The 13,588-nt window shown below is 47.4% G+C and overlaps 1 protein-coding gene across 1 annotated transcript in view; it reads left to right on the top strand.

The window, feature by feature from the left end:
• The window catches only part of CCDC40 (coiled-coil domain containing 40), a 43,506-nt gene that overhangs the window by 10,173 nt on the left and 19,745 nt on the right, over nt 1-13,588 (top strand). Inside the window, exons 8-10 of the mRNA XM_061141265.1 lie at nt 5,747-5,904; nt 6,088-6,210; nt 9,305-9,426. Of these exons, the coding sequence (XP_060997248.1) occupies nt 5,747-5,904; nt 6,088-6,210; nt 9,305-9,426 (403 nt within the window). The remainder of the gene's footprint in view (nt 1-5,746; nt 5,905-6,087; nt 6,211-9,304; nt 9,427-13,588) is intronic.

Here is a 13,588-nt window from a genome sequence, read left to right as displayed (position 1 = left end):
GGGTGGAAGATAGGGTCTCCAGAAAGCAGGGAAGAGTGGGGATGGGCAGGGTTTAAACAGGTGGGGAGGTATAGGTGAGGCCAATCCAAAGTGCAGGGACCCATGATCCAGAGCCCTGAAGCCCCAGGCTGTGCGGCAGGTTAAGGGGAGCAGGTGACTCTGGAGCAGAAGAGGCCACGGGGCTAGGACTAGTCACTGTTCCTAGAGCAAAGCCCTGCACAGAGTGGAGGCAGTGGGCCACAGTGAACAGCGTCGTCACGGCAGATTGTTTCAGTTTTTGTGTTTTTCATGTTTCTGACTTTCTCCATCACCTCTGTGTGATATTATAATGGGGGAAGTAACCTAAAAGAATTTGGAAGAAAACAGAATCACACCTGTATCTCAACTGTTGATGGAAAAGAAGCATTTTGGACCCTGAGAAATGTAGGAGAGGTTTCCAGACAGAGTTAGGGAAGTGCTCCCTTAGGGCGCACTCCTCCCTGATTATCACCAAATTAACAGAATCTACCAAAAAGAGAAGAGCAGGGCACTCACACTAGAACGGTGGAGCCACATCCTCCAGTTATAACAGAAGTTAGACCAGTTTGAAAGAGGACACAGGTCCCCCGCCCCCCCCCACACACAGGAGCAGAAAGTGCCCACCAGCACCCTTCCTCAGAGGCTCAAGGCGCGGATGGGCTTCTGGAAAGATCCAGTTGTGTTTATGGACACCGTGTCCTTTCTGGAGGTCATCAGGGAGCGGGAGCAGAGCTTGTTCCACCAAGCAAGGACCCACCTCACAGCACCATTCCTCGCTTCTTTGAACTAAAGGATTTGGGTGATGGTCCCAGCCCTGCCTACCAGGTGCTGCCGTGGCCCTGTCCTGTAGGTGAAACATGGGCCTTTGCCCCTGGACAATGTCTATGGTTGCCCACCTTACCTGGGAGGGAGGTGAAGCCCACCAGTCAGTAACCTTTACACCCAAGTGTGAGTCCGCAGCAGCAATCCCCAGACAGGAGAGCAGACCTCTCCACAGACAAACATTGGGTTCTGAAAACTAAGCATTTGCCAACTGGTGTTTGACGTGAGATTTTAGAGGCTATCTCACCAGTCAAATGAAAACCAACTATTAGGGAAAAGGATACTCAGAATTAAAAAATAGAATCATCATCCCCCCTCCCCCAAAAAAGTACAAAATAGCTAAATCAGCACTGCTGAAAATTGAACAACTGAATTTGTATACTAAAAGTCCAGTGTGAGGAATTCTATCCAGAATTCAGAGCAAAAACCCAAAGTGATGAACATTCTGAGAAAGAGATAAAAGACATGGACATAAGTCTGGTAAAGTCAGCATCCATAAGATAGAAATTCCAGGAGATTAGGGGCATTAACCAATGACATCAGAGGAAAATGTTTGCGTTGAGTTCAAGAAAGATGAATTTTCAGGTGTAAAGACTCATGTAGGGCCAGATGGGTGGAAGAAAAAATAAACATGCCCAGACATACTTGGTGAAATTTTTAAATTCCAAAGGTAAAGGGAGGGAAATGCCATAGGATTACAGACAGGACAAAACCAGACATTCCCTATGTTATTCAACCCTCCAGAGGGTGGAAATTTTGGGAAATTCTTCCCAGGCTTGTTTTATAATTCTCAGTATAATCCTTACTGGAAAAAGCTTACAGTGTACAAAAACATAAAGTGATCCTACTTACAAGATATGAAAATCCTAAATAAAATATTATTAAATATTAAACTTTTGCTCATCAACAAAAGATTAAGTTTAGCAATATATGAAAAGAAAAAAATAGCTCCTAGTGAAGAAGGGCTTAATTCTGGGATAATTTGAAATTAGGAAATCTACTGATTCATTGCACTTTTTTCTTAAAGGAGAGAGAACAAAAAGATTTTCTGGGTGGATGCCCAGTGGATGTTTGAATAAAACTCATTATTCATCCTAAACTAGAATAGAAGGAAATTTCTTTGTAAGTGTTTATCAGGAACTAATAAGAGAGTTTTACTCAGTAGAAAGCCCTGGAGTGATCATAGATAAGGTAAGGAATGAGATGAGGATACACTGTTTTGGACGTTCCAGCTATGAAAGTAAACAGGAAATATAAACGAAGTATAGATTCTGGATATGACGTCTTGAGACTCATTCTCCACCAATGGTATGATTGTTTACCTAGAAGATTCAAGATTACTGTTGAAAAAGAAGCAAATAAAAGTGATAAGAAATCTATAAAGTAACAATACTAGAGTTATAATTTTCTTTTCTACCAGTCATATCCAATTAAGAATTATTAATGTAATTTAAAAAATCTCATCCATGATAGCTATAACAGCCATAAAATACTTAGGAATAAGTCTAATAAGAAGCAAGTGAACTGGACTTCCCTGGTGGTCCAGTGGTTAAGAATCCATCTGCCCAGGCAGGGGACATGGGTTAGATCCCTGGCCCTGGAAGATCCCACATGCAGTGGGGCAACTAAGCCTGTGCCGCAGTGACTGAGCCCGCACGCCCTGAAGCCTGTGCTCTGCAACAAGAGGAGCCATCACAATGAGAAACCCATACACCACAACTAGAAAAGGCCCTCACACAGCAAGGAAGACCCAGCGTAGCCAAATAAATAAATAAAAGGAAGCAAGCGAACCTGCCTGAAGAAAAACAATAAAATTTTACTAAAGGACATACGTGTAATGGGATGGGAGGATGCACGATATATAAATGTCATTTCTCTAAATTAACAAGCGGTTCACAGCAAGTCCAGTTAAAATCCACAAATGTGATGTTTGAGCTTGAATTTATTTAACGTAGTTATTTATTATTTTTGAGAAGTAATAATACAAATTTGAAGTTCTCTGGAGTCTCCCTCTGGCCTAGTCCAGCCCCCTCTGCAGAGTCACAATGGTATTATTGATTCTTGAGTCTTCTTTTAAAGATATTTTTGTATAGAAAAGCAAAGTTATGAGGGTGTGGCATTTTTTTCTATTTTTTTACACAAGTAGCTGTATACTATACCCACCACTCTGTTCCTCGCTTTTCCCCCTAATCGATGCTTGCTAGAAATTATTCCAGAGCAATACCTTAAAAACTCTCCATTCTCAACAAATCGATTTTCAAGATCTCTTGGAACACTAAATGCATAAGAATATCCAAGAAAATTTTGAAAAAGAAAGGTGTTGAGGGAATATTGTCCTAACAGATATCAAAGCACTGTATCAATCTACAGCAATAGAAACAAAATGGCTCAAGGGAAAAAAATGGGCAAATAGATCAATGGTGCAGAGTAGAGAGTTCCAGGAAGTTTACTCTGGAATCTATCTATTTACTGCAGATTGAATGTACAGACTGCACTTTAAAATCACTAAATATTTTCGCTCATTTGACCATCCAAAAAGGAACACTTAGACTCCTATTTCATGCTAAGCAAAGCCTGTTGACCCTGCATATCTTTCCGACTTCCTCTTCTGACACCAGGTCAAGAAAACTCTGCTACTAGAGGGCTTACCTGCTGAGGTCAGGCCCATCTGATAATTACCCTTTTTGCCACAAACACACCTGATCTCAGGAGTGACACCAGGGGCAGAGCTCATGGGAGCTTTTCAGGACTCTGCCCACCCTGTCTTATTACATGAGGGGCCCCTCAAAGCCTAATAGGTAAAAGACTACTATCTTGCCGTAGAAGAAGGGGTGGTAGTATGAATAGGCACGTCAAAGAAGGAAAAGGACAGCCGGTCTTCATACTGTGCAAACAGACTTGATTTCACTAATGTTGAAAGAATACAAATTAAAAAGAATATTTGAGGACTTCCCTGATGGTCTAGCGATTAAGAATCTGCCTGTCAATGCAGGGGACATGGGTTCTACCCCTGGTCTGGGACAATCCCACATACCGCGGGGCAACTTAGTCCCTGAGCCACAACGACTGAACCCGCAAGGCCCTAGAGCCGGTGCTCCGAAACAGAGAAGCCACTGCAATGAGAAGCCCGACCACCGCAACCAGAATGCAGCCCCCACTCGCAGCAACTAGAGAAAGCCTGCTTGCAGCAACGGAGACCCAGAGCAGGCAAAAATAAATGAATAAAAAAAATTTTTGAATAAAAAAAAATTGAAATATTGACTCTCAGTCACTCATCCAGGAAAGAAGGAAAGAGGGGGCAGATGTGAGTGCCCTGGAGGAAGGGTGGGCAAGCTCCCTGATTCAGGTGGGGTGGGTTATTCAGCGTCATCTGCCATAGCGAAGGGCCATAGGCCGAGCAACTTGAACAATAGAAGTTTGCTTTCTTGTAATTCTGGAGGCCAGATGTACAAGATCAAGGTGTTGGCAGGGTGGTTCTACCTGAGGCCAATCTCCTGGGCTTATGGACAGTCATCATCTCCCTGTGTCCACACAGGGCTCATCCATTGTGTGTCTGTGTCCTAATCTCCTCTTCTCCTAAAGACACCAGTCGTTCGGGCCCACCCTAGTGACCTCGTTTTACCTTAATGACCTCTTTAAAGACCCTCTCCCCAGATACACTCCTACAGTCCACCCAGCAACCACTCTTTCTACAAAACTCCCCCCTCTTTCCCCTGTACCCCCTCCGTTCCCCTCCAGGGGACCCAAAGAATTCTCTAGTGTTAGAGTTTTTAAATCACTTTGGATGTTAAAAAAAATGTGTTTGTCAAGTTTAAGTCCATCCTTCAGAAACACCTGACTCTAATATGATATTCACCCATCAGCATTTTGATCTATAAATCGATTTTCTGTTTGGATCTATGCACTGAATAAGGAATGCTCTACACCAGTGAACAATTACTGGTGGAAGTCTATCTCCCTAAGTAAGCGGATGTTCTAGCTTATAAATAAATCTCATGAGAGTTTTGTTACAAGGAACCCATACTTCAGTGATGCTCAGCCCACCCTTCAGGCTGGTTTTTCTCCCAGGGGATTTACGACTGAACCTGACGTTGCTGACTTCCATGTGGTAAGAAATCTGTAAAATTCACACAAGGCCTCTTAACCTTGACACTGTTCAGAACATCCTTGAACATGAAAAATCTCTAACGTGTGGTGGGAGTAGAGGGAGTGTTGCAACTGATGGGCATTAGTTCAGTTCAGTTGCTCAGTCGTGTCTGACTTTTTGTGACCCCGTGGACTGCAGTTTGCCAGCCCTCCCTGTCCATCACCAACTCCAGGAGTTTACTCAAACTCATGTCCATCGAGTCGGTGATGCCATACAGCCATCTCATCCTCTGTCGTCTCCTTCTCCTCCTGCCCCCAGTTCCTCCCACCATCAGGGTCTTTTCCAATGAGTCTACTCTTTGCATGAGGTGGCCAAAGTATTGGAGTTTCAGCTTCAGCATCAGCCCTTCAATGATTATTCAGGACTGACTTCCTTTAGGATGGACTGGTTGGATTTCCTTGCAGTCCAAGGGACTCTCAAGAGCCTTCTCCAATACCACAGTTCAAAAACATCAATTCTTTGGCACTCAGCTTTCTTTATAGTCCAACTCACATCCATACACGACTACTGGAAAAACCATAGCCTGACTAGATGTACCTTTGTTGGCAAAGTACTGTCTCTGCTTTTTAATATGCTGTCTAGGTTGATCATATATTCTGTCTCTCCACCTATTAATAGACTGTAAGATCTTTGATGGCATGGTCTGGGTCTTTGTAGTTTTAAGGCTATTTCTCAGGCCCATCCCACAGTTAGGGGAGGGGTGCTGCGTCCGTGTTGGCCTGTGTGCGATGCTGGGACACCCTCCCCCTCTCTTCCCAGTGGCAGCTCTGCAAACGGAGATGGAGACTCTGGCTCTGCATCTCTTCTACATGCAGAACATAGACCAGGACGTGCGTGATGACATCCAAGTGATGAAGCAAGTCGTGAAGAAGTCAGAAGCCCAGCGCATGCGGGCTGAGCTGGAGAAGAAGCAGCAGGTATTCTGCAAAGATGATGTCCACATGACAATGGCCACACCTTGGATTTCCCAATCAGCCTTGCTCCTGTTTGAATACCACAGCCCTGGGGGGAGGGGGCGCCGTGTCCAGCCTGGGATCGCTGACGTGGGTCTGGGTTGGTGGGGACCCGTCTCACCATGCATCTTATCCCTTCCCTTCTAGGACCTGCACGTGGACCAGCTGACCACCCGAGCCAACCAGCTGGAAGAACAAACCTCCCTGTTTGAGGCCCAGTACCACGCACAGGCTAAAGACACTCAGATGCTCAGGAAAGCAGTGAGTGAGGTAAGCATCACCCATGCCATCTGGCAGCGCCTGGGAAGCGCCTGCATGCCTGCTGAGAGACTGACTGAGCCCTCAGTTAGCTGGCCCACCCCCTGCACATCCGTCTGTCCTCATAAGCATCTCAGAGCATCTGCCTGAACCACGGTGGTGATACCAGCTGACTGATGGCCGATATTCTTACTCTCACCGTAGCCGTGATAGACTAGAAGGCCTCTCAGGAGCTGGAACATTCTGTCCTGCTTGCTGGGACATCCTTAGCAAGCTTCTTAGCAACAGCAGACCTCTTTCAAGGAGAGCTGAAGTTTCCCTAACCATTCTCAGCCTGGACCACTGGCACACCTGGGCAGTGCCCACATCTCCACTCCATAGCGAGTAAGAGAGAGCCCAGGCTCAATGCAACGCCAAATTCAGTGACTGGCACTGGAAACCAAAATCACTGTCGCTTTTTGTTTTAATCTGTGAATCACCATCTATCTTCATACGTGCAGTGATGGCATGAAAGAAACAAAACACTTTCTTTGAAGGAAAGACAATTGGATGGGCTTGAACAAACAAACAAACATACCTGGGTCCACGTGAGACAGTGCCCAGTTCTCACCAGCCTATGAGTTTACTTAATCTAGAATGAATGCCCATCAGAATCTCGGCAGAGGGAAGGTTTTTAGTTAACAAAGCAATTCTTAAGTTTACCTAAAATATAAATTCAGAGGACTAGCAAAGAATTGTCCAGGGAGGAAAGTTCATGAAGGCTGTTTGCCTGGAAATGACAGGCTTCCTGAGACATGAGGCTTTCTGGGCTAACACCAGGGGGGTCCAGGACAAACCAGGATGATGAGTCCCCCCTAACATTAAATGCTAGAAAGCCCAAGTGGCTAAAATAATGACTTACTGGAGTCAGAGACAGACAGGTAGGCTGTGGGAGCCTGTGAGAGAGCCCAGAATCAAGGAAACATTTTAATAGAAATTTCATGGATTGTAAATTAATGGAGCGCAAGTGAGTTATGCACCCAGTGGTGTTGGGACATTTGGTTAATCATTTGGGGAAAAAAAAAATCACATCTTTTCCTCATACCACACACTAAAACAAATTCCACATGGGATCAACTATTGAAATGAGGGAAGCTATACCAGAAGAAAGAAAAAGAGAAATATTTGTAGAGTCCTGGGTTGAAGAGGGCTTTCTAAGCATAATACCAGTAAGTTTGGTGGTGTAAAGAGATTTTGAAAATCAATCCAGAATCTGCCGTGCGCGCTTCTGCTCTGTGATGATCACCCACACACACACACACACACACACACACACACACACATACAAAACACTGTCGTTTTCTTCCGTTGCGTCTTTCTGTGTCTCCCACCGCTCCCTGCTGGCTGTGTCCTGCCAGGACAGGGCCAATCCCACATTTGTTCATCCTGGCTTTCTGCACCCAGAACCGGGGGGCTGGGGGGAGGATTGGGGGGCCATGGCAGGTGCACCACAGACATTGATGACAGCCAAGGGCAGGACAGGGGTTCTCCCAACCAAGTTGGCAAAGATGAACAAGACAAGGGAAGCAGGGCTTCTACACTGATAGTGGGGGTGCAGTGTGCCTTCATCGGGATCTTTATTCGAGGACGATATTGTACCACATGTCACGGGCACCCACCCCATCCCCTAGTGCACTCTCCCAAAATATCACTGTTCGGCCTTCATTCCAGGGAAAATGGGCATGCAAATTAAATTTTTGTACATTAAATATTCAGTGAACAAAATGAATAGAGAGTCCCTGGGGACACAGTGCTGTGTGTGATAACAAATAAAGTCCCAAGACAAGGACGTTGTTTAAACAAATTATGATATATCCATACAGTGGAGGACTATCTCACCAATAAAATATTTGCTGACATGGAAGCCCATTCACAATATGCTACTTTTAAATACTAAGTTATAAAACAATAATACAATGTGATTGCATACACACAGGCAAACACAACACACACACACACACACACACACACACACACACACACACACACACACACAGAGGAAGATAACACCAGGGTGATAGAAATGGTCAACTTTAAATAATGGGATTATTTTTTATTTTCTTTTTGCTTATTTACATATTCTAATTTGCTTAGAATGAACACTTTCTTTTTTAATGGGGACTGTGTTTAAAACATTTAAAAACTGAATTCAGCTCAGTCTTTACATCTCAGCCTGTACCTTGGCCAACAAGCCCTTGTCCGGCAGATTGGGGAGCTCTGTGGGAGGGCACCTGCCTCTGGCTGACCGTCCCCGCTCAGCCCAGCCTGGGGAGGAGCCCAGCAGTTTTGGCGCCTTCTTCCTCAGCCGGGTACCGCTGGGCGGTGCACAACCTGGTCCATGGCACAGAGTGGCCTTCTCAGTTAATAACTTACCCAAATCCAGAAATGTCTGAGCAGTCATGGCATAATTGACTCACACCACTTTATGCTCTGTAATGGTAATGAATAGGTGATTTGTTAAAGCCCTGATGACGGGAGTGGGATTCCCCAGTGCGATGCCTCCTTTCACATCCAACTCTGCCCTCTTATCATCCCTGTGAGTGTTCGAGGCCGCTCTGACCTCCTCCAGTGTCTACCATGCATGTCCAGCAAGAGCAGAGGCTGATCGGACTCAGCATCTCCACTGAGATGCTCGTGGCCCAATGAGGGCCTCACCCAGCCCCACTCCGTGCCCCTTCCAAGAATCAGCATGAGGCCAAACTGCTAAGAGTGCAGTGATTCCCTGGAATGACACATAAGGACAGTCATGAGGCCCAGCACTTGGGGTCGAGCTAAGAGCGTGCTGGGCCTACAGGCACCATCCCATCTATCTGATGGCCCCAGCATGTGGGTACTGTTATTGTTCCCATGTCACGGCTGGGGCTCAAGGCTCAGGCAAGTGTTGGATGGGCCTTTTGAGCCATGTTTAATTTCATGTGTGTCCTTCTGTTGCTGCATATAAAGAAAAGCTAGGGTCTTGGAGAAGGAAGGTGATTTGGGAAGCTCAGAGCTCTCCAATGTCCTCTTGGGGGCTCTGAGCTTAATGACGTGAGACCAACGTCCACATAACCTCGACTCTCCACTGCAGGCCTGCACGGAAATAGAGGCCATCAACATGGAGAAGAAGCACATCTTGCAGCAGTGGGCCACCAGCCTGGTGGGCATGAAACATCGCGACGAGGCTCACAGAACCATCCAGGAGGCACTCAGGTACGGGCAGCCCTGCTGGTTGCCATGGAGGCGGGCCAGGTGACTCAGGGCCGTAGGCAGGGCCCTGGTTGGAGTGGTGGGAGAACTTGTGACATGTGGGAACTCGGAGGCGGGTGCACAGTGGACTCCACGCCCGCCTCCTCCCAGGTGAGCACGGAGCGCCCATCCCCAGCTCTCCTGGGACAAAGGGGTGCACCTGCAGCCCTGCCGCCCCAATTTCCGTTCCTGAAACCCCCCTTTATTGTTCACCCAGATTTCAGTGTCTCTTAAATCCTTTCAAACTTTCCGTGGCACCGGGAGCTGCAAAGCTTTCATGCTCAGATTTCCTGGGAGGATTAAGGAGAAACAGTGAGACAGAGAGGGAAAGAAAAGGGGGTATTTATCTTGGGGAGATGAAGGTGTCCCTTTGATTCACAGTTTCACCACCTGTGTGCAGAAACTTCACCCCTCCTCTATTGTTCTGCCGAGGGCTGAGTTCCAACCGAAATCCTGCTTTAATCTCCCCAAAAAGGGAAGGAAGAGGCCCCGCCTGGCATTCCCCTCTCACTTCTAGCGAGGGCTGGACGTGCACCCTGGGTGGGGTGCTGGAGACTGGGGCTTCCACCATTGCCTTAGTTCCCCAAACCAGCAGGATGCTTGGGGCCCAGGTGTGGAAGCAGGTCCTGGAGGGAATGCATCATAGCTCGACTCAGCCCTCAGCGTGCAGGCTGGCAGTGAGCTGTGCCCAGGGGAGGCCTGCTGACCACGGGGGGGGGAGAAGGGATTGGGTTGCTTTGCCAGGCCCATGGCATGGCCTCTGGTAGCCCAACAGCTAGGAGAGACATTCCTTCTCAGTCTTGTGATTAAGAAAAACAAAAATAGAGGCATATACCTATGACTGTTTTTAAAACAAACCATGTTTATGTGGGTAATGCCAGCTTAAAAATACTCATTTCCTTCACTTCCCTGAGTTGATGATAGAAAGACAAAGGGAGGACTTCCCTGGTGGTCCAGTGGTTAAGTATCCACCTGCCAGTGTGGGGGACATGGGTTCAATCTGTGCTCTGGGAAGATCCCACATGCCTCAGGGCAGCTAAGCCCATGTGCCACAACTATTTAGCGGGTGCTCTAGAGCCCACGAGCCACACCTACTGACGCCCATGTGACCTAGAGCCCGTGCTCCGCAGCAAGAGAGGTCACCGCAATGAGAAGCCCGTGCACTGCAGCAAAGAGTAGCCCCACTCTCTGTAACTAGAGAAAACCCACTCAGCAACAAAGTTCCAGCACAGCCAGAACTAAATGAATAAATGTTTAAAATCTGAAATAAATAAATAAACTTTTTAAAAAAGAAAGCCAAAGGGAGAATCATAGAATTATCCAGGCAAAGTCCGGCTAAAAATCTTCCTTCCCTTTGAACACGCAGGTGAGGAACCAGGCTGTCTTGGGGCTGTGGGCTTGGGCTGCCCCCTGCCCGGCCCCCCGGGGCTGCTGGTCTACCTGCTCCCGCTGTGTCTGTTGACTGAGTGCTGCCCCATGTTTGGTGTGCAGAGGCCTTAGCTAGTGAGCAGTTTTTCCCTCTCGCCTAACACTGACCTTGAGTAAGGTCAAGGTCAAGACTGAGAGTCTCATGGCCTGGGGACTCCCCCACACAGGGACCCCCAGGGTTCAGGGGGACACCGTCCACTTGGGCCAGCACTCTGTGTCCAGGACTAACCTGAATGTCCCCCTAAAACCCTCCTCCTGACCTTGTCCCCCCACTCCCACCGGCTGCTCCTACTGTCCTCCGAGACGTGGCTTGACGGTCACTCCTTTTCTTTTTTCTTGTTTTGAAACTCAGTATTTTGAATAGGTAACACAGTGACTTGATCTAAACTATCTGTAGACTCGTATTCAGTGAGGTGAATACGCCCATGTCCTACATGACCTGGTGCCCCTTCCCACATACATACTCCTGGTTTCCTGGGTCTCCATCCCTAGGTCATCCACGACAGCAAAAGAAAGTACACAAATTCACGTTCTTCACTTTCCCTTTTGTGCCATGTTCTGTGCCTTGCTTTTTTCATTCAACTGGGTGTCCTGGAGATCTTCCCAAATCAAAACATACCGTTGTTTTTTCTTCTTTTCCTGCCACGTACCTTCTGATGGACTCGAGGTTATCCACGTGCCTGCTGTACAGAGTCACATCCAGGGCTATTATAGTCTATATCATTCTGTATTATGTTCCCTATCAAGCCGGGAAGTTCTGGATTCCAGGGTACGCACACGGCAGGCTGGACAGGGATTTCCCAGGAGGGCTGAGATGATAACACCTCCCCCAGCAGTGATCCAAAGTCCCCTCCCTGACAACTGAGCACATGTTCGACTGTGCCAATGTCATTGATGAGAAAAATGATATCATGTGTTTATAACAGGCACCCATCGAATGCTCATTTTAGCAATGCACACCTCCCCTAACAACAAGTCATGGGGCACTGGTTCTGCCTCAGCTGGCCTTCCTGCGACTCCAGATACATCAGCCATGGAGGAGGGAAGCCTCCTTTCAAATGTGTTGACTGCACAGGATGCTATGAGAGTTGTGAACTGTGATTGCAGCGCTGCATCCAGATAGGTGTGAAGGAGGGAATCTGAGGCAGTTTAACCAAAGTCAAGGTGTGGCAAAAACAGAACACTGCATTGCTTGGGGCTTCCAGGCCAGTTCAGCGGCTGAAATAAAGTACCAAATACCGGCTTGTAGCATGTAGACCATTTTAGAAAATGAACGAAAATGGTGATTTCCTGGCTGATGGTCCAGACATTGGGAGCTGTCTGGGCACTGAGGAAGTGCCTGAGCTGTGGGAGAAGAGAGGGAGGTGGACGGTGGTGTGGGACTTGGAGGGAGGTGCTGCCCGCTCAGGGCTGGCTGACCTCCGTCAGGCCCGGGGTCTGGGACGCGGTGCCCCACCACCGCCAACGTCCACTAGGCCCAGGGAGGCCTGCAGCTCTGGACGCCCAGAGCCGCCACAGGCCCAGAGAGCAGCTGGTTAACAACGTGTTCCCAGACACAGGGCATGGGCAAGGCCCTTGGGGATTGCCCTGATGACAAACCGTGTCGCATCCCCCCTTCCCACTTGGGGAGGCCAAGTGGCCCTCGCTCCCTGGGGCTCGTGGGCATGTCGTGTCGATTGGGACCCAGCAGGTGACCTGAGATCACATGGGTCTCTGCTACAATAAGACTTGAAAGACAAGATTCCCACTGACTCTTTACCATTAGTGACAAAGTCCCATCAGGAGGGGTCCCAACCATAGGCCAAGAATCACAATGAGGCTGCAGCAAACACTGAAAGTTACACATTCAAAGCCCACGAGCCTAGTTAGGGAGTTTGGAATCGACATGTACACACTGCTGCATTTAAAATGGATAGCCAACCAGGCCCTACATGGGGAACTCTGCTCAATGTTATGTGGCAGCCTGGACGGGAGGGGAGTTCGGGGGGAAATGGATACATACATGTATGTGTATGGCTGAGTCCCTTCGCTGCCCACCTGACTCTATCACAACATTGTTAATCGGCTGTACTCCAATAAAAAATAAAAGTTAAAAAAAAAAAGCAAACTGGTCATTTCCATGTGAAACATCTCAGAACAAGCCAGAAAATACAAAGGCTATACTGTGCTCACCTGGGGTTAGGGAGGATCCCCGCCTAGAATTTACACCCTCCCAGGGTCAGGGACGCAAACAGGCCCCCTTGTGCCCGGGTTTCTGCTTCTGCCGTACTTTCCGACAGGAAACCCGCGGGGCGGGCAGGGCTCGGCACCTCTGCCGGGTGTTAATCTGTCAGCTTCATCACCTTGAGGTCCTGCAGCAGGTTCCCTGTTAATCCTCAGATGGATTGGGTCAAGCTTCAGATATACTCCAGACTCCACTGGTTCTTTATGTTTTGTTTTGTTTTTTTTCTTTTGGTATCTGTTAATCAAGGACATTTTAATCTATTTTTATTGAAGTAGTTGATTTACATACAATGTAGTAATTTCTGCTGTATAGCAAAATAATTCTGTTATACACATATATATTCTTTTTTAAATATTACTTTCCATTATGGTTTATTATAGGATATTGAATATAGTTTTCCTGTGCTATACATTAGGGTTTGTTGTTTATCCATTCTCTCTATAAAAGCTTGTATCTGCTAACCTCAGCCTCCCA

The sequence above is a fragment of the Dama dama genome, chromosome 5, assembly GCF_033118175.1.
Source record: "Dama dama isolate Ldn47 chromosome 5, ASM3311817v1, whole genome shotgun sequence".
NCBI lineage: Eukaryota > Metazoa > Chordata > Mammalia > Artiodactyla > Cervidae > Dama > Dama dama.
Note: the sequence above shows the minus strand (reverse complement) of the source record. Positions and strands in the feature narration are given on the sequence as shown.